The sequence below is a fragment of the Silurus aristotelis genome (assembly GCF_946808225.1).
Source record: "Silurus aristotelis genome assembly, chromosome: 5".
Taxonomy (NCBI): domain Eukaryota; kingdom Metazoa; phylum Chordata; class Actinopteri; order Siluriformes; family Siluridae; genus Silurus; species Silurus aristotelis.
This window is the reverse complement of record NC_139578.1, coordinates 15,926,608-15,952,268: the sequence shown is the minus strand read 5'-3', so window position 1 is coordinate 15,952,268 and position 25,661 is coordinate 15,926,608. Positions and strand designations below refer to the sequence as shown.

Sequence of the window (25,661 nt, the reverse complement as noted above, 5' to 3'; positions counted from 1 at the left end):
TACTGGTGACCTGCACTTGAGCCTTCTTTCCAGAATTAAAGGCTGTAGTTTCATCCTCCACTGTCAAAGACATTATTCCGTGATACTGCAATAAAGAATAACTCTTTTTAAATAAACTGTTACATAATTTTATTAATGTAACATATACCACACCACATACAGAAACTTAATTATTGCAGCTATAAAACTATAAGTTCTCCTTCTAAAGAGTGACCCAGGATTTTTATTCACAATATGTTAATAGTCATAATAATATAATCATCATTCTCTGCTGTTAGACTTCACTCTTCTGTACCAGTACATTGTAATTTAAAGCCATGCCCAGAAGAGGATGGGTTTCTAGTTTGCTTCTGGAGGTGGTAGCTCAGTGGTTAAGGCATTGGGCTTTGGATCAGAAGATCACAGGTTCAAATCCCACCACCACCAAGCTGCTGGGCCCTTGAGCAAAAGCCCTAAAACCCTCCCCTGCTCAGTTGTAAGTCGCTCTGGATAAGGGCGTCTGCCAAATGCCGCAAATGTAAATGTTCCTTCCAGGTTTGTTTCTTCATGACATCACAGGATGTCTCTGTGTTTACTCAGTAGGGATCTAAGTTTACTCTAAATTTATGTGTAAGCAAAGCTGCTTTGTCACAACATCTATTAGTAAAAGCTTGAGAAATCATGAGGCATTGACTTACAGTATAAAGAACATCAGTTCCACTGCGAATGACTGAAGAGGGTCGAATCTGTGCATGAAAATAAGCTATTACACAAATAACACTAGTGTAATTATCTACAAGAGGAACACGTTACCATATAAGGAAAATCAACTTACAATCTTTCCATTGCCATTGGTTCTTAGTCTTTTCTTTGAGGCAGGAGTAATAACCTGTGGCAAGTTATCACCTCTAGCAATCTCTGATCCATCTCGCGAAATGATAGGTAAAGTCTCAACCTGAATGGTACCATGTTTAGGGTAGGGTCCTGTCTCCCTGGGAGACGGGTTCTCAGCACATTGACCTTTAAAAACATACCCAAATGAGTATTAATTACTAAATGTATGAAATGTAACAAATATACATATTTATTTGCCAAAAAGTAGCTGTCAGGCCAAAGAGCTCTTTGGCTCTTTTATTTCTCAACTGACCGTTTTTATTGTCCATGATAATAATGACAGCTTTGTCGTTTCCTCTCTGTATTGCACCAACAGGGGAATCTAGTGTCACTTCAAACATCTCCTCAGCCTCCTCCAGAAAGTCCTCTACAAGCTCCACCTTCCATTGTCGACTGGCCACACCTGGACACACAGATTTAGTATTTAGTCTGGTAAATAAGTGCTTTTAGTCTTTCTCTCTGTTATTTTATTAACAGGGCATTGCAGTAACAATAGAATCAGCAAATGTACAATACCAGGGTCAAACTGAATCAGAGTTGATGGAGACGATATAAAATCCTTTCCTATGACTGCTGTTTGCTCCTTTACCTAATGAGAGGAAATTACATAAGCATAAATGAATGTTTTTTGAAACCCACATAATTAAGATCAGTTTCCATTTCCCTTTCCTACTGAAAATAGAGAGTCAATTTATTTACCTTTAGAGTCACGTATGATGAATCCTGCATATTGCCCTTCCTCTGAACAGTAAGAGACAGCGGTGCTTTGCCTTCACAAGCATGGTACTCTGTCTTGGTCAGCTCTACACTAGCCCAGCTGAACTCTAATCTACAGAGAGAGAAAGAGAAATAACAAGATGTGCATTTTTGTTGCTGTTGTTGTTGTTATTATCATGAAGATACTGTCTGCAACATTTAAAGGTGTTTTATACATACAGTAATTATAATGTCCTTTTTTTTCTTTATTTTTTTTTATTTTTTTTATTTTTTTTTGCAATACTGCCCAGCAAAAGAACTGTCAAATTTCCTCATCTAAGCTTCTGTTTAAATGATTCTGGTCTGGAAATAAACTATGGTCAAAACACAACTACTTAGATTTATTGCAGTTTCCTTAAAAAAAAAAAAAAAAATCAATCTCAATTCACATATAGCTTCAAAAATGAAAATGCTTGAATGTTTCTAAAGTAACTGTAATTCACCTCGCAGCCAACAGAGGGCAAAAAAACTGCTTCTTTCAGAATGCTAGCCTTCTTTCTGAACTTGTGGTGTCTACTCAAACTTTTTAGCATGTATTTACTTGTGAGATGGTCCAGTGTTGCCCAGTGTGTCAGAGACGGCAAACTCCAGACTGTCGCTTAAGGCTTCAAGGGAAAGATTGATTATATACAAAATATTCCTTTTGTTCAGATCCCTTTGAGTAAACCTCTGACGTACAAATGCACCTGGAGACACAACAGAAAGTCTGATGGTGATATCGGTCAACCAATGATACACTCAGCACACTCTTACATGTACATAATCGTTTTACCATTGGTGGCATTCTCCAAGTATCCAAAGTACGGAGCTCGGAGGATTTGGAAGATGAGGTCCTCATCTGCAACATTGGAATCCTGAGCCTTTAATTCTCTGGATGAGATAAAGATTCCAAAACGTCCACCTTTTAGAAGCTCCACTTTCCTAAGTGTCTCAAGAACCATCACGCTTGGAGCAGAGCGGTCTAATGTTTCAATCTGTACACACACATTTATGGTCAAAAATACAATTTTAGCATTGTTACTTCTTAATATTGTTACTTCACTGAAACAATTTTAAACCTATTATAGATTATCAATGGTGCTATGTGTTAAGTATATTACCACAGCGCTATACCATTTTCTGTCTAAATACTTTCTTAAAACAATGCTCTCATTCCATTTTTAATATTGCCAACTATTTTACAATTAATTGTTTTATGGACTCTTTGGGTTATTTTTTAAATTGTGGTTATTTAATAGTTATTTATATGGAGAAGTTTTCTGTTTAAACATGTTGATTTAACATTAATGGAAGTAGTCTGAAGTGTCAGAAATTTGTAGATTTATAAGGAGCCAAAGAGACGAATTTGTTTTGACAGCATCACACAACCTTGATGGTTTCCCGTGACAGCAATTCCTCTTGTATTTTACCCAATACTATGCCCAATAGCAATGTTTTTAATAGTAAAAATGTCAAACAGTGATTATAGTTTGCACCAAAAATTCTTTTACTTGTATAGAAAAGAAGACTGGCTCTGTCTGCACCTTCCCTCCAACCAGGAAGCCTCTTGCTGTGCTATCAGCAGCAGTGAATGTAAAGTGGTCAATCTGAGAAGCTCCACCCGTGTGTCTGTATGCAACATCCAGGTCCTGGAGGTTCTGCTGTGTGAAGTTGCTTCCTGGAGCTAAAGGGAAACCCCTTACAATCAACTGACCATACTGCGGGGGCTGCACCAGCATGAAGATCAGGGAATGAGGTGGGGTATCTGGATCAGACAGGTGCATGTTATCAGTTGTGATAGTAATTGTAGAACCTTGAGGAACCTGCAGACCAGCCTTCAGTTCTAGTGTAGGGAAAACTCTGTCAGTCATCTCCACCAAAATCTCCAGTGTGCCGTTACGTGTCGATTTTCCATTACTGATGACAAACCTAGACACAAGTTAAAATAATTAAAATTTCAATAAAGAATCAGCATACACCTCATGTTCTGTGTGTTTTTGGAAGGAAAGGTTTGCTAAAGTGTTTTTTGTTGTTGTTGTTGTTGTTGTTGTTGTTGAGGTTTGTTTGATAGTCAGTGGATCTTAACATTTCTTCAAAAATGCTCCTTAAAAGAAAACACAGGATTTTTACTTTCCACTACAAGAGCCTTATAGTGTTTTGCTTTATAAACACAACAAAAGACATGAAAATATTATTTCTGTCTACGTTTGTGAGGCCTACAATGATTCAACAAATCCTGTATATGTATTTTTTAAATTACATTTAGACATTGCACAGATATAATTAAATTCAAGAAGAGACAATTACAGTTACTTTAAACGAAAGAGAAATTATTCTGTTTCTTGCTTTGATGCTCAAAACAAAAAAGAGCTTCCCAATGCACAAGGCAAATATGTTCCAGAATGCACTGTAGCTCTAAGAATGTTACAGCAGAGACTCAGATCAGCTACTTAGCAACCTATGAGATTACAGAGGTACAATGAATTACAGTGACACTGGCATCAGTCTTAGCATGAAAGGGGAAGCTTTGGACCCTTATCTTTTTGACATTCTAATGGATTCAAGTACTGTTGCGTTTCTGTCTTCAGGTAGAAATAAAGCAAGGGCTAAATCCCACAACCACCATTTAACAGGTATCATTTAGTAGTCAGCATTTTCATTACTGTAGGAAACTACTAATCAAATTACTGTAACAGTAAACTAAACTGACAATAAAAGACATTTTGAATAAACAATGCAAGCTCAATTTAATTACAAAAGAAATCCTGGATGTCAGAAGAGATGTGCTAATAATACTCATGAAGATAATATACTTTGTGAATTTCTTTAAAAAATGTTTTTTATTAAACCCTATATAAAAGCAACGGGAAAATGCGCATAATCCTTACTGCACTGTCTCTCTAGGTGAAGTAGCTCTGTTGTCATGGACGTAGCACACCAGATTTCCCACTACATCCAGCTGGCTGAATGAGTGTATGGGAATGCCAGTGTGTTTGATGTACTCCAAATGGCCATGTGCTGAAGGTACTGTGATCATATAGAGCAGCTCTTCTGGCTTTTCAGTGCCATCTACAGCCAGTAAAACATCCGTAGTGATTATTACATGCTCTCCACGGCTGGCTTTAACTGGCTTTACAAACAAGGCTATGTCTCCTGAAAAACAGAAAATCAAGAAAATCCACATGATCAGATCTACTACATGTAATATATACTGTATATGTCACTGTTCTGCATGTAATAAAATGTTAAATAGTTTTTTTGTAGGATTAAAACATTAGTGAGGAAAACCTTTGTCTAGCTTTTTGAATGAAATGTAGAAGTGTTGCGCAGGGGAACGGTTTCTTCCGTCCTGTAAATAAAAGACAAAAGAATCTTGTGTGGGAGCTCCAGGCTCAGTTGTGTGCACATAGCGCAGCAAGTTCATTTCCACAGCTTCTTGGGAACAGTTCATTCCTGGTGACAGTGTCCTCCAGTCCAGGCCTGCCTGAGAAGCCAACATAATTGTTAGATTACTTACAGTAATCTAACTGTAAGTTAGATACTACATACAATCATTGGCATTTTTGAAAAAAAAAAAAAATTACGCAACACCAAACACTGCTATCCAAAACAGTATATTCATTTACCTGTAACGTTATACTGTAGAGAAATAAAAAAATAAATTGATATCTTTTCAAATAAAATGTAGGCTTAAAAAAGTCTCATGCGCTGACCTTAATCTGAAGCAGACCATGAATGGGAACACTCTCAAACATATAGATGATATTAGTGGAGGGAGTGTCAATGTCCTGAGCACTTAAGACAGCACTGGAAATAAGTCTGGCTTCTCCTGGTTCCACCTCGATCCCAGTGTTCCTGCAGTACACCCACTAGGTTTTAGCTTTAGTTCATTAAGAAAAGGAATATACTCAGGAGTGGAAAAAAATGAATAGTGCTGCTTTAAGTGTTTGTACTTTGTGATTTTACTTAGGTATTATATTGCGCTATTTATACTTCACCTAAGTTAAGGCTTTTTCTTCTACCTAATTGCATTTCGAAGAAAAAACCATACTATGTACTTCTTATATTTTATTTACACCTTCAAAAGACTCATTACAAATAATTAACAGTCTTCTCAAATCCAGTCAATGTTTTTCTGGGTCTTACTTTGTGCATAGTGGCATTATCATGCTGGAACATGTTCGGAATATTCTACAAGCAACAGCATACAAAGTCGTTCTATACATTTCGCTCCAATTTTGCAGTAATCGTTTGCAGAAGACTCGTATGAAAGTGATGGTCAGGTGCTTATATACTTTTCCCTATTATGTATATGGCCCTGCACTGTATTTACATTTGCTTCCTTTTTTTTTTAAGAAGAAACTATCAAGAAAGAGAAACTTTTGAGAATCTTTTACCTTATTAATTTTTTTCAGCTTCTTCTTTTTTTTTTATACTTTTAAAAGCAACATTTTGATTTTTACCCGAGAACATTTTTAAATTCTTCCATCATCAATACTTTCAATTACATATATGTATGTTATGAGTAGTTTTTCCACTCCTGAATATGCTAAACTGTGATAAGAAAAATGCATGAACCTCTACAAAATATTTTAATTTTGTATTAGATACCTAATGATACACGGCTTCTCATCATTGACAGGCATCACTTTGACCAATATTTGCCTCTGGAGCTGGTGCTTTCCATCAGACAGCTGGATGATGAAGCTGTCCTGTTTGCTCTCTGAGTCATCATGCAAATACATCAGTGTCATTCCTGTGAGGACAGAGTAAAGTCAAGTTAATTCAAAATGTGCATATCACAGAATGCAATGAGTCATGCTTCTCACTGACTGAATAATTAATTCATTCAATTATTAATTCGTTCATTGCATCACTGTGTACCATTTCTGAGATCTTCCATTGTGAAGACTTGGACTTGAAACTCTGTTCTCTGAGTCTTGATGGATCTTTTATAATGAGCCACATCATTACCATGATGCCCACCAATGATAGCACCATGTTGGGGCTGCTGGATGAGGCGAAATGTTAATCGGTCTCGAGGAACATCCAAATCCACAGCATTAATAATGGAGGCATCCAATTCCTTAATGTCTCCCTCTCTGACCTGCAAAACACATCTTTAATTATTATTACGAAAAATACCGCATTTTCTTTAATACAATGTTAATGTTTTTTTTTTTTTTTTTAGGAAAAATATTTAATAATTTTTATATATAAGCAATTCTTTTTAACTCACAGTAATATTCCTAGCTAGGAAATCTGGGCTTTCATCATTTGTTGGCTTGATGATGATGTAGAAAGGAATTGCAGAGGACTGGTGTTCGCCATCAGAGATGTAAAGCATGAATTGGTCAGCAGTGGGTTCAGTCCTTTGGTGTCTGGACTGTACATAGTTTATATGTCCATTCATTACATCTCTATAGAAAAAAGAGGCTGAAACAGAGACAATGAAAGCCACCAATGTAAGTGTGTTTATTTATTTATTTATTTATTTTTTTCTATAGTTAAATACTTAAGTTCTGGGTAGTCATTTATTATCAGCCCGTTGACAAACCATGACAGTGAAAACACTGACCAATACTGATTCCCATATTGCTCTTCTCAAACCCTGGACTAGGCAGAATGTTCTCAATATAGCCAAACTGTGGTGGAGACACCAATACAAGCTTCAGTTCCTCCAGAGATGTGTCAGGGTCAGAGGCTCCTATATGTGTTTCAGTGATAGAGGCAGAACCTCCTTCATCCACCTGAAGCACTTGACCTGTGGAGGGAGAACGCATTATTAATTGATCAGAACCCATTATCGTTCTATTGTATATTTTTGTACGAATTATAAATTTGTGCTATGCTAAACATAAAAGATCTACAATTACCTAAGCACGCCCACCTTGTATGAACACTATTTAAACTACTGTTGCACATTTGTTGCAGTGTAAAAACAGCTATGCTCCCCATACACTGTGTATTGTTGAAAGTTCATATGTCTAATGCTGAACAGATTTGACACTTCAAATTCTCAACACAGCAGTGACTCTAACAGGGTAGTGAGAAGTAGAGATGGTAAAGTGTAATGTAGTCATAAAGAGCAGCTGTACACCGACAAAGTACCTACTGTATACGCTATGTGTGTACGTAGCCAAATTTGTGTCAAATCCAGTCTATGTCAAATGCCTACTAGTTACATGAAGCATTTATTATTTAAAAGAAAAACGTGACTTTTGGAATTGCACAATTTTTTAGCACTCCTTTTTAAAGTTTGTGATCCCTTTCATAAAAATGAAAGATCACTTGTCTTGCAAGTTGAACTGATCAAATGACATACCAATAACAATAGATGGTGGCTGGTTGTCCACAGGATAAACAGTAATATTGAGGTCATAGATTAGCAAAGAGTCCTGTGGATGTTTTGTTTGCCCATTAAACTGAGAAGGTCTGTCAAAGCAGCATGAAGGAATTGGACTCGTCTGTTCATCAGAGATCACGAATGTGATGGTGTCGTGACGAGGGAGCAGTCCAACTTCCAGGCCTTTGGAATATTATTCATATTACTATCTATGTTCATTTAAAACATCATAAAACCATGACGCATTAATAATATTTTGTGTACTATAAATAAGAAGAGAGAAGGATTAGTTTTAGTACCTGTGTGTTTGTAACTGATGATGCTGGCGTCTATATCCTCTTGAAAGAACCGGTCTACCACAATACCATTCTTTAGAACTACACCATGATTTGGCTGACGAGCAATCAGATAGATCAGTTTGCTGTCATCACTATCAACATCCGTTGCACAGATGTACTCTATGGTAATCACTACTTCCTGTCCCTCTGCACACTCTAGAACAGTCTTCAAGCCTGGCACCAGAACTGGCATTTCATCATTCACAAGTGTTATCTGGCAATGAATATAAAAGTGTACATTTAGATATAATTAAGTAATAGTTTTGTTAATGAAGACAACAAACACATTATTTCATGTCTTTTAAAATTGTATTTTACCTTGATATGTAAAACAAAGTCGACTGAATTCACCCCATCTGTGGCTATACATTCAATGTTATCTTCTTCTGTCTCTGAACTATCGTGGTGATATCTGTGTGGGGAAAATGCATGACCATTATCACACATCATTTTCAAGTAAATGGTGATCAGTCAATACTGAATGAAAGGCTGTCATGTCTGACCGAACTTTTAGGCTTTGTAGATCTCTAACAGTGAAGGTTTGGCCTTGACTCAAGGGTACACCATCCAGATACACATTCCCATGCTGAGGTCTTCTCTTCAGTTCCACACGCAGTGAGTCCTCCAGAGAATCCACATCAGTCAGGTGTAGGTAATCTGCACTGACCCAGCATTCACCACCCTCATCCACAACCAATGGGTTCGTGTGCACCTAAGAATCAAACAAAACACCTTTATTTTAACCTGTATGTAGATCATATTCATCTGTTTATTTTTTTATCTGCTTCACATTATCAGATAAGGATTGTCTAACTACAAATCAGTGCAAATGTCTGTAATGCTTTCGTAACTCTCTATATAACGTATGCTCTATATAATACACAAATGCTCTATATAATAAACATTATTTTATATAATTCTGTGTACCTCTGGGTACTGGTTGTCTACTGGAGTGACCGTAACATTGAAACAGATTCCAGTGGTAGTTCGGCCCTGCTGACTGGTCACAGAGAGTACAAATTGAATATGCAGAGGATAAGGTCCAATATCTTGGAAGGGAGGCATATAAGCCACTTTCATGTAGTTGACAGCATGCTAGTGTGATGGGAAAAAAAAAATTAGCATTGCATGACTTTTAAATAGCAAACTGTGAGAAAAGGTACAAGCTAGTTTTGTTTTTACCTGTGTGAAAAGTCTAAGCACTGGAACATTGGGATCCTTGGCCAATTTTGGGATGCTATCAACAAGGAACAACCGTCCTGCATCATGTCTCCTGATAAACATAAATGGATACATTATTTTCTAAAATGTAAATACTTTCATAACTTTAAAAACATTCAGAAATGCATCATTAATGTAGATCTTTATTGAACATTGTTGTGGACATGACATCCAATTGGTTGAGTGAAAACTGATTTTAATGCAGAGCTACTTATATTATCATTATGATCATTGTGCACTTATCAAGGTTCAATTCTTTCTTTGGAATAGGGATGCTTCATTTAAATGGGCTTATTTGTTCAGATACTACAACCCCAAATCAGAAAAAGTTGGGACAGTATGGAAAACGCAAATAAAAAAAGAAAGTAGTCATTTCTAAATTTACTTTGACTTGTATTTCATTTCAGACAAAATGAACACAAAATATTTCATGTTTTGTTTGGTAAACTTCATGTCATTTGTAAATATACATCCTTTCCTGTCATTCAGAACCGTAACACATTCCAAAAAAAGTTGGGACAGTAAAGAATTTACTACTTTGTAATGTTGCCATTTCTTTTCACAACACTTAAAAGACGTTTAGGGACTGAAGACACCAAGTGATGAAGTGTTTCAGGTGTAATTTTTTTTTCCCATTCTTCCTGCAAACAAGTCTTCTTAAAGGCAACATATTGTGCTCCAAAATATCTATGTACTTTTCAGCATTAATGGTGCCATCACAGAAGTGCAAGTTACCTTTGGCAAGGGCACTGACACAACCCCATACCATGACAGACCCTGGCTTTTGGACTTGTTGCTGTTAACAGTCTGGATGATCCTTTTCTTCTTTGTTCCGGAGCACACGGTGTCCATTCCTCCCAAAAAATACCTGAAATACTGATTCATCTGACCACAGTACATGTTTCCACTGTGTGATGGTCCATCCCAGATGCCTCCGAGCCCAGAGAAGTCGATGGTGCTTCTGGACACTGTTAACATAGGGCTTCCTTTTGGCACAGTACAGTTTTAACTGGCATTTTGGATGTAACTACGTATTGTGATACTTGACAAAGATTTGCCAAAGTAGTCCTGAACCCATGTGGTGATATCGCTTATAGATGAATGACGATTCTTGATGCAGTGCCGCCTGAGGGATCGGAGATCACGGTTGTTCAGCTTAGGCTTGCGCCCTTGTCCTTTACGCACTAAAATTTTTCCAGATTCCTTGAATCTTTTAATTATGTTATGCACTTTTGAAGGTGAAATATCCAAATCTCTTCCTATCTTACTTTGAGGAACATTGTTTTTAAACATTTTAATAATTTTCTCACATATTTGTTGGCAAACTAGCAATCCTCGGCCCATCTTTGCTCCTAAAGGACTAGACCTTTTTTGGATGCTGCTTTTGTACCAAATTATAATAACAATCACCTGTTGACATCACCTGTTTCAAATCACATCATTATTTAACCAATTTACCTCATTACTAGCCCTATATTGCTCCTGTCCCAACTTTTTTTGGAATGTGTTGTAGGTCTGAATGACAGGAAAGGATGTATATTTACAAATGACATAAAGTTGACCAAACAAAACATTTTTGTGTTTATATTGTCTGCAATGAAATACAAGTCAAAGTAAATTTAGAAATCACTACTTTCTTTTTTTATTTGCGTTTTTCCATACTGTCCCAACTTTTTCTGATTTGGGGTTGTAATATTAATGCTGTGTTGACACCATATCCAAAATAACATTGTATAATAAAGTACGATAAAAATAAACACAAAAAAAGAGTCATCAGTAGATGAATTTAGTTAAAATATCTTAGTAGTTAATTAGCCGTGAGCATGTAATGTCCTTTTCCATTTTTACTTGAAACTGATGCTGTTTCTTTGTTTCTTTGTTTTTTATGTTTTGCACATAACTGCCAATATAATAGTGATCTTTAAAATATATTAAATACCACCTACCTATAAGTGGTAGTGTAGAAAGGTGGGGTGGTAACAGTGTAAGTAAGCTCACAGTCTGGGGACTCCACATCAACAAAATGTAGTTGCTGCTTTGTTAAATACACCACCTCTGTCTCTTTGACTATCAGATGCCGAGTCACTCCTGGTACCTCTTTAGGTGGCTGGTCAGGTACAGGCTGTATTTGAATCACAATGACCTGCAAAAGATGCAATGGATTTAAAAAAAATTAATTAATAAAAGACACATGGAAATTCATTCCTACCCAAATATGAACTATGTAAATAAATGTTAAATTAAGCAATCGATTGCTTTACGTGTCTCTGTGACAGTGATAGCAAGATTTACAGACGGCTTACAGGATTGTTTTTGCATGTGTCAACAAATTATACCTGAGGCTCTGAGAGATTGGGAGGATCATGGAAGTCTGATAACACCACTTCAAAAGAATCATCAAATACTTCATTGCCAAAGTGCCTGTAGTAGATGATGGAATGAAAGAGATCCTTTTGTAAAAAACGCATAACAGGATAACCTATAAAGAAAACATGAATCCCACAAGATGTTAGACAGCAAGCATAGATTTGTCAAAGATTAAGCTAAGTAGTTGAAAAAAAAACACTTTTTAACCTGTAATTCCTGGACCTGGCAACTTCATGATCTCCCCTGCCTGAGGAGGTTTAGTGATATTAAACAAGATGTAGTCATCACTAGAGTCCATATCTGACGCTTGAAGAATCGAACCTCTAAGCAGAGCCGTTTGTCCTTCAGAGAGTTCCAAGACCATATTTGTGATAAGGAATGGTGGACTGTCATCCTTGGGTAAGATATTGATGGGGAACTTATGTCTGGTCTGGTGACGGCCATCAGTGATCCGAAAGACTACATAGTCTTTGGTGGTATCGCTGTCATCATGGTAATAACGCACCACTCCAGCCCTGATGTCGCTTACAGTGAACATGAACCCTTTTCCACCTAACAAAATTTTTGTTTTAATCAGCCACTAATGCAGTGTAAACAGATGATGGTTTCAGGATAATTGTATCAATAATAAATGGAAGAAAAAATAATCACACACCTCTGACTGTCAGCCGCCCATGCTGTAAGCCATCCACAGTGATAATTCTTACAGCCTTGAGATCATCATTGTCCACAATTTGCAGCTGATCCCATGTGATAGGCCGAGACTGACCTTCCAAAAGACTGAGACCTTTGGAAATGTATTTTTTTTATATAAAAGTGACAATTTTACCAGTGTAGTTGAAATAATTGACAAGTTAACCAATAAACATGTGATTAAGCAGCATACAATACTTACCCATGTTCCATGACACTCTTGGTGCATTTGTGTCTGCTGTCCTGACTGACACATGCACCATAACAGGTGAACTTTTCTCAAAGTAGAAATCATGAACTTCAAACTCTACCTAATCAAGTAAAGGCTATAGTATTAGTGAGAGTATCCCAATGTTTAAATAAAAAAGTAGCCATTTAATGTTTTACAGTATTTCATTGCAGGTTCTATGCAAAACTGTACAATACATTACAACAAATAAAGCTATATATACTAACCATTTTACCAAGTACACAAAGAACTTAGAGTACAAATTGTAAATTATGAATGATCTAGTTTGGAGTAAATGCTTTTAGGGTTGAAGTTGGTATCTTGTGCAGTATCTGAATGGTACCTCAAAGTTCCTACGTTGTGTATGGCTGGAATTGGGAGGCTGATAGCTGATAACCATTTCATTGAGATCCATCCAGGTAAAAGATGAGATAGGCTTGGTGTGCTCAGACAAATGGGTAATAAAACCCTCACTGGGAGGCTTGGTGATATTGAACACCAGCCTGCTCTTTGGGGTTTCAGCATCTTCTGCATTAACTATCGCTGTAGAAAGTGGTGTCAGGATAAACTGATCCACCTCCAGAATAAACATCGACATGAAGGCAGGCTTTGGGGGCTGATTTGGAACAGCACCTTTAATTAAAACAGGGATCCAGGCTTGCTCTGACTGGAGGATTAAAACACAACATAATCACAATGTGTGATATGATAAAATGGGGAAAAAGTGACTGGATGCCACACTGATCAATGCTTTTGTCATGTACCTGGATTACACTCCCACTCCTTATGTCTGTGAGGTCCAGTTTGATAGCGATGTAATCAATATCAGGTGATGGAGGATCAATATGTTGATAGCGAATGCCCATCATTAAAAATTCTTCGCAAGTCACTTTTGTAATCGTCACCAATTTTAGTCCTTTCAAACAGTCTTCTCGTTTGCATTTGGCTCTGGCTTTATTTTCTAAAAAAGAAATTGTACAACATTAAGAAAATGCTATTACGTAAATATCCAATGTATTTAATTTGTTTAACTACATTAAATAAATTGTATTTAATTTAATTTGGCCAAGAACTGTGCTATGCTGGCTCTAAAGTGCAGATTCTCTATACAGTGCATAACTTACATATAAGGATGGCATACCTAATTGTTGTCGAATTGACACAAAGCTGTCTGGTTCATCTCCTCTTGGCCCTTCTAGCTTTTCAGGTTCACCAGTGACCAGCTGACCATGTCCAGGCAGACCAGAATCTGGTGTTGTCACCCGAACAGTACACTCTATGTTGGGTCGATGATCATAGCGGAAGGACATTACATTTCCATCAAGCATATTGGAAAGGCCATAGAACTCTGGAACTTGTAATGTCTGTGGTCCCAACTTTATAATATTACAGTCAGGTTCCATAATCTCAATATAGAGTGAGAACAATTCACTATATGTCTCTGTCTCTGTGAATCTAAAATGCAAAGCATGTAAGGGTTTTTAATTAAAATTGCTTATGATGATTATAAACAGATAATGAACGCTAAATTAATTTAGTTATTGTTTAATATGTTGTCTGCATGTTTCCAATAAATATGAAACCATTCCCAAACAACACAAATACCTGTATAGTCGAAGTTTGACGGTATCTTCCTTTAAAATAGGACACCCATTATGAGTATATTTGACCTCATCGGTCAAATAATGGCAGTCAAACACCTGATGGAAGAATAGCAATTAATAAATGAAACACAAAAAATGCCTTTCAATGAACTTTGCAAAAAAAAATGGTAACATTATTAAATGAGCTATAATGATGTTTTAATGATAAATATAAAAATACGTAAAAGGCTATTTGTCCACAGCCCTTTCTGTAACTATGGCATGGTGTGGTGATACACCACATACTTAAACAGCTCTTACAAGCCACATGAAAATAAGAAAAAATGCATTAAAAAACATTAAAACATTTGCTTTATGTGGCCTTTAACAGGATGCACACTTGAAGAATTTTTATGCTTTACTTCAGGCATAATTGTTTGCGGCCACTTTATGGAAATAAATAAAAACTTTACCATTTGAAAGACTGTAAAGCTGTAATTATGGCATATGCTCTAAATATGGCAATGTCATAACCATTAACATGCTGAAAATCTAAAAATGTATCTTCCGTTGTCCATTCAGTTTGAATTAAAATTGCTATGTGAAATCACTGTTTGAGATTGACACATGTTATGATGGACAAATTAGAACATTTCAGATTTATAAAAACTGGTGCAAATCATGCACATACCTACACACCTGCTGGAATAAATTTGACCACTGGATCAACCATTTCCACCTGACTGTACCATCAAATCAATACTTCAGCACTAGTATATTCTCTCTATTGAAAATAAGAATGTCATCCAAATTTGCCAAAAATCTGTTAACCCTGTTATGCATGCATACTTTTCCTTCTTAAATTCCTCAAAAACCTTGCTTGAAGCAGTAAAAATGTCTGATAATTCATAAGAATATCTTTGAATTCATTAGAATATTACAATACATTTATATCTCCATTTTCCCCTTGATAAGCAAAACACACTTGTTTTTATCCTATGTTGTCTATTCTTTTGTGAAGGTCTCCTGGTGGTCTAGTGGTTAAGATGCAGCGCTCCCAGCGCTGCGACCCGGGTTCGATTCCCGGTCAGGGAACCATCCCCAGCCACTCTTAGTGCCGGTCCCAAGCCCGGATAAATTGGGGAGGGTTGCGTTAGGAAGGGCATCCAGCGTAAAACGTGCCAAATCAAACGTGCGGAGGATCCGCTGTGGCGACCCCTAACGGGAGAAGCCGAAAAGAAACTTTTGTCTATTCTTTTGTGACAAATCATTAAAAAGCCATTTATATACAAGTTCTGCTTTACTAATGTGAAACATAAAACTATAAAATCTTTAAATATGCCTATAGGACAAAAGAAGAAAACCTGTGGCACAGTATGATTTTATAAGTGAGTGTTGATGTCAGGCTGCAGACGCGGAAGCCGATATAGTCCGATCATTGTCCTTTTATTTCAACAACCGTACAACACAAAAACACTCATAAGCCGTTGAAAACAACAAACAAAGACATCCGCTCGATACGCGTTGTCCGCTATGAGTTCGAATGTCCCAAGCATAATCCATAAAGCCTTCGGCAATGAGTAATCCAAGTCGGAAGTGGAATCCGCATATACAGCCGGCGGTCGAGCAGCCACGCGATTGTCCAGCTTGACAATATAACGACCGACAGCCTGTGACTCAAGAACGTGAGTTTATGTAGTCTGATCTTTCATGAGCCACAGCTGTCGGTAATCTTGGGAAGCAGCGTGACTGCTATCGAGGGGGGCGTGGCAGGGTGGATCTCTGACAGCTACAGACGGGGGCGTGGCAGGGTGAATCCCTGACAGCTACAGAGGGGGGCGTGGCAGGGTGAATCCCTGACAGTTGATCTGTCGACACATTCCTATTTTTCCAGGCAGTTTAAAAAGATATCCAGACATTTACAGTTGAATACAAAAGATTAGGAACCCCTGACAATGTCCATGATATTTATTTATAAATATTTGGGTGTTTGGATCAGCAATTTCATTTGGATTTATCAAATAACTGAAGGACACAGTAATATTTTAGTAGTGAAATGAGGTTTATTGGATTAACAGAAAATGTGCAATATGCATCAAAACCAACACACCAATTGTGTGTTCCAATTTATCAGTGCTAAGTAGTTACAGTTATTTAAATCAGTAACTACTAAGCACTGATAAATTGGAACAAACAATTGGTTTGGTGAGCTCAATTGCAAGTTGTTGTTCTCTTTGACTCTACTCTGAAGAGTGGCAATATTGGGGTCTCAAAACAACTCTCAAATGACCTGAAAACAAAGATTGTTCAATATTATGGTTTAGGGGAAGGCTACAAAAAGTTATCACAGATATATAAGCTGTCAGTGTCCACTGTGAGAAACATAGTGAGGAAATGGAAGACCACAGGCACGGTTCTTGTTACGGCCAGAAGTGGCAGGCCACAAAATATTGGAGAGGCAAAGACAAAGGATGGTGAGAACAGTCAAAAACAGCCCACAGACCACCTCCAAAGACCTATAACATCAACTTGCTGCAGATGGTGTCACTTTGCACAAGGAGAAGCTGTATGGGAGAGGGATGTGAAAGAAGCCCTTTCTGCACACACGCCACAAATGGAGTCGCTTGAGGTATGCGAAAGCACATTTGGACAAGCCAGCTTAATTTTGGAATAAGGTGCTGTGGACTGATGAAACAAAGATTGAGTTATTTGGTCATAACAAGGGGCATGATACATGGCAGCAAAAGAACCCAGCGTTCCAAGAAAAACACTTGCTTCCCACAGTAAAATTTGGGCGAGGTTCCATCATGCTGTGGGGCTGTGTGTCCAGTGCTGGTACTGGGAATCTGGTTGAAGTTGAGGGTTGCATGGATTCCACTCAATATCAGCAGATTCTTAAGAATAATGTTGGAGAGACTTCTCTGCGTAACTTCAACAAAGTTGAAGACTTCTCGGCGTTGGAGAGACTGTCAACTTTGTTGAAGTTACGCCACAAGACAATGACCCAAAATACTGCTCAAAATCTACTCAGGCATTCATGCAGAAGAACAAGTACAATGTTCTGGAATGGCCATCCCAGTCCCCAGACCTAAATGTCATTGAACATCTGTGGGGTGATTTGAAGCTGGCTGTCCATGCTCGGCAACCATCAAAGCAAATTGATGTGATTTTTCATTTGGGGTGCCCAAATTTATGCACCTGTCTAATTTTGTTTTGATGCATATTGCGCATTTTCTGTTAATCCAATAAACCTCATTTCACTACTGAAATATTACTGTGTCCTTCAGTTATTTAATAGATCAAAATGAAATTGCTAATCCAAACACCCAAATATTTATAAATGAAAATCATGGACATTGTCAGGGGTTCCTAAACATTTGTATACAACTGTATCCCAGGGGGAAATTATCACAAAACTAGTCATTAATAATTAGCAGTGGTGGACAATAATAGAGTAGTTTTTAGAGAGGTTTTTTGTTTTCAAATATCTGTAGTTAATTAAAGTATTTTCATTGTTGGAAATGTTTATTTCTCTATATTCTAATGTGAAATTTACTCCACTACATTAAAGAATAGCATGCCATTACTCACTACTTTGAAATGAATACATAAATCATGTTAAATGATAATCCAAGACTGAGATAATAACCACATAGTACTTGTAAAAGTTTGCATGGGTGAGCTTTGCAATGTGTTTGTAGAAAAACATTCGGTTTCAAAAGAAAGAAAACGTAAATTAAAAAGAAAATTTAATTTAATTCTCATTGATTGTTATTCTTATTTGTGATACTTAAGTTCATTCAGCATTTTTGTACTCTTACTAAAGTGTAAATGCAAAATGTATTTATTTTTGTATTATTTTATTTGTAAATGAAGAAATATTTGTAATTAGTTATCGTGTGTTTCACTATTTATTTTAGTACAGAGTACCGTATTTTTATGTGAGTGAGTTCTTTGATTTTAAATGATGATTTAAAGAAACAGTGACACTCCTACAAAACTAAATAATGGGGGGAAGAAATGTATTGTAATAAACCCTAGAGGTTGTTTGCCATCCAATGTGCAAACTTGGAGGATTGTTGGTGAATATGAAGACTGTCCTTCTCCAAATACACCATTTAATTTTTATATAACACATACAGTATAAGGCAAAAAAAAATTATATTTTAGTGGGTGAAGGGCTGAAGTAGAGTACTTTGCATTTCATAGCATTTTTTTTTAATAGTTGGAGCTTATGTGATTAGTATTTAATCTGCAGTGTAGTAGTTCTTCAGAACTGCATAGTTTTTTGCTTTTATGTAGAGAGCAACTGCTCATTCGATTAGCAGTGAATAGAAGTTAATATAGGACCCTCCTCATCATTCCTGTTTAGTCCCTACATAGTTACTTGTCATTTATTAAGCAGTATTTCAAAGTGTGACCATTTTATGTACAAAGTCTGTGGGGACACTGCCAAATGTCAAGTGTGAAAAACGATACATTCAGTCAGGTGAAACTGATGACTTTTCTTAGGTTAGAGCACAACTGATAATTAGCTAGACTACGTATTCAACTCAGTTTTCTTAAGCAGACATGTTCTGAGATATAAACAGAGAGTGTAAAAGTAGGGATAGTAACCTGAGGGGACAGCGTCCCAACACGTTGGGTAATAGGTTCATTCAAAATCACTTCCAGCTTGCAGGCGTCTTTCTCTCGGGGGATGTGGAATTGCAGATCTCCTTCCTGCAAAAAAGCTGACTGTCCTCTTTTCACCCGCATGCCATGATTGGTCTTCACCAGAGAGCACATACAAACTTGCAGAAGTCCCAGCAAAAAAAATGGCCACATACAAGTCCTTTTTTTAAGAACCATTCTTGATTTGGATATTCATTCAAAAGTTCCTCATATATTTTTCAATTGGATAAAATGATTCTGGTTGTTATGATGCTTTGTTTCAGGTTGGATGATCTTCTCAGGACATTTTCAGAATATCATCACATGTTCAGGGAAGATCTGTAAGTTCAGAAAAAAAAATGCAAATACTGTACTTATGTATAGAGTATATTGTACTGTAATTTGGTTATTATAGAAATGTTGACATTTTAGCTTGAAGCAAGAATATACATCTTAATGCACCATACAGAAGAAAAAATACACTTGATAAACAAATGAAAAGCAATGGCTTCTAGATATAGCACAAGGAAAACCATTTTCTCCTGTTTCTAAGAAATACTTAATTGGCACTTCTTCTTGACATGTTTGTGGATAGACATGAAAATATGACCCAGTCTCAATAAGGTAAAACATCAAAGTGACTGATGACCTTTGACCTCAAATTCTAAACTAGCAGTCCTGAGGTGATGTTTGCTGTCTAATATATCAGCATAGAAAACTAAAATAGGGTTAATTCTTCCATCTATAGTTAATTTGCAGAACTTCAGAGACATGATAAATGGCTTCCCATTTGCTGCTGCATGTATATAACTTACCTAAGAATTATTTAGAATAGCTAATAAAAGTTAGTAACTTTAACAACTTTAAGAATTAAGTTATTCTTGTTAGGTAACATTACACAATCCAAGCAAAAAAGACTGAAAGTTTAATTTACATGTTGTATATGATATTTGCAAAGCTGATATTAATGTCAGAGCTACATGACTATAACAACCAGTGTAAAAGCACTTAAATGCTCTGGAGACATAACAGATTTCTATCAGCTTTGCTTTGGTATAAGGGTTTTTGTTGAAAAAAATGTAGTTCTATCATGTGGAAATCATTTTGTGAAGCATGATATCATCACTGCTTTTTTTAACACTTCAGTTGTACGATATATCTACTCTATTGAAGATACCATTGTAGTCTCCATGAAGTTTTAGTTGATTCAAAACCACAGCAATAATAAAACAGTGGTTAAAATGATACGCAGATGCCATTGACAAAAACAGACATTCAAAAGACATGTTAAAACATTATTCCCTTTAGATTAAACTAAAGATAATTATCAATATACTATCATACATGTTCAGAGGTTGTAGTGGTGACTAAATGTGATTTGTAAAATGTCCGGCACTCACTCAAATCCGTAGGTTTTCAATAATGTGTTGGTTGTAATTTGGGTAATATGTTTAGTATGTATCATTATGTACTATTTAATATTCAAAATGCATGTCATTGTCTATCTGTGATGAATCCTACAACACTAAAAATGTGTTAAATATGTGCTTTGCCTTAACAGAAACATGCCTGACAGTCAGAAACAGACATTCCCTCTAACCCAAATTATGATTAATCTCACTTCCATTCTTGCTTTTGGAAATGACATCATACTTTTCATTGGGTGCACATGTTAACACCTGGCTGTTTCCACACATGGTACATATTTAAAAGTCTCCTAAATAAGTTCCTTCAAGGAGGGAAACCCGAATTATCCTTTTAATAAATATTTTAAAATATCTATTTAAAATCTATTACTGTTTGTATGTGAATAGTTAATGATGGTATTCAGTCTATTTATGTGAATTTTTGAGAACAAAACACACATTATATTTTTAGATTCTCCTTTCCCCATCTTCTTCAATTAACAAATCTTGGAATTATCTTTAGCTCCTTTACTTTGGAGATAGAGATAAGCCTTTCTTCGGTCAATCTGGTTTTAAAAAGCAGAATGACTGAAGAAATGCTCCCCTGCAATCCGTGTTTCCTCAGTTCCAAGCCTTATTACATTTTTATGATTTACCTTTAGGCTTGAATGGGTGGAGTCCAAAGAAGCATGACCTGGTGACCAGCAGATTTGGCTCAATCATCACCTTAGTTTAAGATACGAAAGAGAGATAGGATAAAGTACAAGAAATGTGGTTTGAACTAGAGAATGTTTGGTAGGGTCTTAAATAGAAAAGTCATGTAGGTGGGGGTTTTGGAGGTCACAAAGTTTTAAGGTGTTTGTGAACCTTTTCAGAGTGGAAACTGTGTACACTATTTTTACTCCTTGTTCCTCCTTTTCACTTATGAAAAACCAGTAAAAGGTGTTTTCAGTTTTAACATGCTAAGAACACATTAGTCAGACTCCACACTGATGATTAAATCAAGACTTAAGCTTTGGAAAGTGAATTCATAACTTAGTGGTACATGCATTCTATGTGTTTAAAGGCTTTAGTTGAAAATGTAGTCCAAAAAGAGCAAAAAAATAAATAAAAAAGCCACCAGCAAACATTAGACTAACTCCAACCTAATAATCTGTGAAGCCCATTTCTGAAGACCTAATGTAAGTTGAGCCTACTAAGCACTGCAGGTCAGGATGCCTACAACAGAGAGAGGATTAAGTGTGAGTTCTGCAAGTTTTTCTTCACCAAATTCCTTACTGTGCTTGGGGCAGATTAGAAGTCGGACCATTCCCATCTTTAAAGTCAACTCTGAGCTTATATTTAATCAATCTGTCAGCTTGATGTAAAATAAACATAACTCCCTGAGTGAGTCTTGTCTTAAATCACAGATCCTATCTCCTAAATGTTGGAGGTAGGGATGAGTGTAGAAACTCTCTCTCTCTCTCTCTCTCTCTCTCTCTCTCTCTCTCTCTCTCTCTCTCTCTCTCTCTCTCTCTCTCTCTCTTTCTCTCTCTCTCTCTCTCTCTCTCTCTCTCTCTTTATTTATGCATATTTATATTTATGCATGTATATATGTTAAGTAAGGATTATTAATAACTTAAAGAATTAAGTTAGTCTTGTAGGTAACAATCTGCGCAAAACAAAACTGATAGTTTATTTTACAAGTTGTATATGATATTTGCAAAGCTGATATTAATATCTGAGCTACATGACTATAATAACCAGTGTAAATGCACTTAAATGCTCTGGAGACATAACAGATTTCTATCAGCTTTGCTTTGTATTAAAGGTTTTTGTTGAAAAAAATTTAGTTCTATCATGTGGAAATGATTTTGTGAAGCATGATATCATCACTGCTCTCTTAAACACTTTAGTTGTATGATACATCTACTCTAAAGAAGATACCATTGTAGTCTCCATGAAGTTTTAGTTGATTCAAGACCACCGTAATAACTAAACAATGGTTGAAAAAATACACAGACATTACAAGACATGTTAAAATATTATTCCACTTAAACTAAAGATAATTTAAACATACTTTTATATACAACATTTTTATTAATTAAAGTATTTGTAAACATATATATATATATATATATATATCGTTGATGAATTATGAGAGGACATGAGGCTCTGTCTACTAAATATTGGTTCTAATTGGTGCAGATAATATAGCAGGAGGTAAAAACAAAAAATAATATAGTCAAATTGAACAAATATTAGTTTTTTTTTTCCAGATTTGTACTCGAAAAAAATATAATATATAATCCAAAGCCAGCCATGCTGTACAATAAAAAAACACAATTCCTCTTTCCGCTACATTCCCAACACTTAATCGCAAAACAAGCTGATCGCAAAACAAGAGTCTCACAGTTCCCAAACCACAAACATTGTTCTTCAGAGCAAGATTCAACATGTACTGTAAAGACATTGTCTATGATTATACCTTTCGCCTTGTTTGGGGTGATCTCCCTATGGTTTGGAACAAGATTAACAACCCTTCATTAAATGGACTCTGTGAGTTCAAGTCTACATCGGTCACTTTATTCAGAAATCCCTTCAAGCTGCACCTACTTTTTTATAAAAATCTTAAACGCATAGTCAACATTTGAATCAAGGATAGTAAGGATATTAAATAAAAACATTGGCCTTAATTATCCTGACAAAAGCGTGTACATTCCTTAAAATTATACACATTCATGATTTAGCATTTTATATAGTTAACAGCATTGTTTAATTAAAGCCAGCATATTACATTTAATATTATTATGTAATATAAATATTATTATTATTTTAACATGTAACTCGATTGACCTGCTCCAGAACTAAACACTACAGGTTTTCATACGTACAAATTTATATGTGGATTACTTGAATGATAATTCAGATAAGTAATGAGATTTTGAAGTTCCTAGCAAAGCCAAGTTAAAAATCAGGCAGGGTGGGTGGCCGACAGTGTGCACGCTTTCTGAACTATCACATCTTAACCTTAAATTCCATTCAAGTATGAGGGGGCAGAGTTTCCGACATCAAAATATATGGAGAAATAAATCTAATAGCTGAAAGCGCAACATGTCATTGATAAAAAAAAAAAAAACATGCTTATGGGTGTTTAATTTATCTTCATAATTACTAAAACATGCATTATGCATATGCATTATACATTTTGAAGAACATTTTAAGCATAGTGAAACTATGTATACATCTCTGGCTGTATAAAACTCTTGTAACTCCAATAATTGACACTACTCACAGCACACTATAAATACCATAAGACACAATTTTTAGTCATACAGAGAAAAACATATGGTGTTTCTCTCTTGACAAGCGGGCTTTATAGCTCTATACGCAGCTGGGAACAAGTGAGTGCAACGACTGGAGCCTTCAAAATTGGAAGACTGTTCTTCACAGTTCTGAGCCCTGCTTCTCATCTCACTAATGACAGGGTCCCGGACAGCCAACTGTTTCCAAAGCAAAGATGAGTAAAGCACAAAGGGGTGCATGGGGGGTGGGGGCAGAAAGCTGCTTCTCCTCTTTCTAACTAGCCTCAGACTCCATTTTTTGGCAGGATACCATTAAGTCTTGCCCAATGTGAAGAAATTTTAAGGACTCCTGGGCAAAAAGGCTAGTGCCAAATCGAAGTTGTGCACTTGCCTTAAGAACACTGCTTGGGTTTACACTTGACTTTGACTTGTTGAAACTAATCTGTTGCTAAAGAATATCCCTATGCTCCAGATTATGGCCAAAATAGACAACAGTGTTATACTAGTTAAAGACTGGAGCCACGAGCAATCTTTGAAACTGTATCAATTTCAAACTTTTACCAAAAATGAAATATTTATTGCAAGCCTTTGCTGTTTTTTTTTTCAGGAAAAATCAATAAAAAAAAAAAAATCCAATGTTATAAATGACAAAAAATTCTAATAAAATAAGAACATTTTCTATTGTGGTCTTACAAGCATTTATGACAGCAATGCATTTGTGGCCTGTATAAACCAGTCACTCTTCCATGAATTAATGCTAATTAATTGATTATTTCAAGACATAGGAAAAAAAACAAACAGCTGTGGTCTTACCTAAAACACAAACAATGATCTCCAAAATCCCATTCCCTGCCCCAGAGCAGTCTTCTACCTTGTTCAGCAACTTTCTAATTGAGCAAAGCACCTCGAGCAGCTTGCACAGAGACAGAAGGAGAGACAGAGGGAGGGACGAGGGTGGCAGTCTGTGTGAACACAGGGGAGGGAATCAGAGATGTTGTCTCACTCCACAGAGTCCAGAGGGAGGAGTGCTTGAAAGTACAGAGTCTCCTAACAAAGGGAGAAGTGCAGAGGCGAGCAGAATAGAGACACAATCGCAATGTAAGTTCAAAGAGAAGAGAATAGTGAATGTTTTCAGGACTGCAGGACATGACAAAGCCTGCACCATTAGATAATTAAAGACTGAAGAACAAGTATAACTTAACAGGAATGTAGAAATGCTTAACAGAAATGGATTTTAAAAGAAAAGATGCTATGCTAATTCCATAAGAACAAATGCAAATTTGAAGAATATATGTACTTTTTACAGAATGAATTCCACTCAGGCAATGAGTGAGATTTGCGTTGAAATCATAGCAAATGTAACAAACATTTCCTATCTGAAACCACCAGCAGCTAACTAGTCAACAAAAAAACTAAAATATTTGTAACAGCAAGCTTTGGATAAACCAACAGTTATCTGTTAACCTTCCGGGTTATTTTTTTAATGTAATCATTGACTTAAATATGATTGCTTGTTAATAACTCAAATAAATTAATGTAGAAGAATAACAGTCTGCTCTGTGTTTGTGTGGTATGATTAATGAGAAGGAGGGAAAGACTATAACTGGAAAGTAAAAAGCTAATATTTCCTATATGGCCATCCACATGAGTGCAGACATGCTTAAACAAAATTACAAAAGATTACAGAATAATCACAGATAATTAATGATGAAAAAAAAAAGCAGATGGCTGTTGTGTTCTTATGTAAATCAGAATTCAATAAACAAAGCTGGATCTAATTCCAACTAACTCAAATTGCTTGCAGAAAGAACAACTTCCCCTTCACCTACCCCCAACCAATACAGTATCCCAGTCCTCCGTAATCACAGGAAATGAGTCCTTATGTACATACAACCTATTATCTGCAAATTTTACTCCCTCTGGGCTTGTTGGC

General features: G+C 36.2%; 1 protein-coding gene across 1 annotated transcript in view; it reads right to left on the bottom strand.

The window, feature by feature from the left end:
- Window positions 1-24,790, bottom strand: part of frem1a (Fras1 related extracellular matrix 1a) — a 26,707-nt gene extending 1,917 nt beyond the window's left edge. Inside the window, exons 1-33 of the mRNA XM_083540833.1 lie at window positions 24,542-24,790; window positions 19,003-19,377; window positions 14,408-14,502; window positions 13,944-14,257; window positions 13,567-13,763; window positions 13,146-13,469; window positions 12,776-12,884; window positions 12,536-12,667; window positions 12,088-12,432; window positions 11,850-11,992; window positions 11,460-11,656; window positions 9,475-9,565; window positions 9,220-9,387; window positions 8,796-9,004; window positions 8,611-8,704; window positions 8,254-8,506; window positions 7,934-8,137; window positions 7,187-7,372; window positions 6,848-7,044; window positions 6,493-6,715; window positions 6,220-6,364; window positions 5,322-5,463; window positions 4,897-5,092; window positions 4,497-4,761; window positions 3,120-3,537; window positions 2,402-2,603; window positions 2,171-2,315; window positions 1,573-1,702; window positions 1,390-1,462; window positions 1,127-1,276; window positions 815-999; window positions 678-725; window positions 1-85 (exon numbers count right to left, since the gene is read on the bottom strand). The exon at window positions 1-85 is cut by the window's left edge and continues 89 nt beyond it. Coding sequence (XP_083396959.1) covers window positions 1-85; window positions 678-725; window positions 815-999; window positions 1,127-1,276; window positions 1,390-1,462; window positions 1,573-1,702; window positions 2,171-2,315; window positions 2,402-2,603; window positions 3,120-3,537; window positions 4,497-4,761; window positions 4,897-5,092; window positions 5,322-5,463; window positions 6,220-6,364; window positions 6,493-6,715; window positions 6,848-7,044; window positions 7,187-7,372; window positions 7,934-8,137; window positions 8,254-8,506; window positions 8,611-8,704; window positions 8,796-9,004; window positions 9,220-9,387; window positions 9,475-9,565; window positions 11,460-11,656; window positions 11,850-11,992; window positions 12,088-12,432; window positions 12,536-12,667; window positions 12,776-12,884; window positions 13,146-13,469; window positions 13,567-13,763; window positions 13,944-14,257; window positions 14,408-14,502; window positions 19,003-19,236 — 5,899 coding nt within the window. The 5' untranslated portion in view covers window positions 19,237-19,377; window positions 24,542-24,790. The remainder of the gene's footprint in view (window positions 86-677; window positions 726-814; window positions 1,000-1,126; window positions 1,277-1,389; window positions 1,463-1,572; window positions 1,703-2,170; window positions 2,316-2,401; window positions 2,604-3,119; window positions 3,538-4,496; window positions 4,762-4,896; window positions 5,093-5,321; window positions 5,464-6,219; window positions 6,365-6,492; window positions 6,716-6,847; window positions 7,045-7,186; window positions 7,373-7,933; window positions 8,138-8,253; window positions 8,507-8,610; window positions 8,705-8,795; window positions 9,005-9,219; window positions 9,388-9,474; window positions 9,566-11,459; window positions 11,657-11,849; window positions 11,993-12,087; window positions 12,433-12,535; window positions 12,668-12,775; window positions 12,885-13,145; window positions 13,470-13,566; window positions 13,764-13,943; window positions 14,258-14,407; window positions 14,503-19,002; window positions 19,378-24,541) is intronic.
- Window positions 24,791-25,661: the final 871 nt, after the last annotated feature.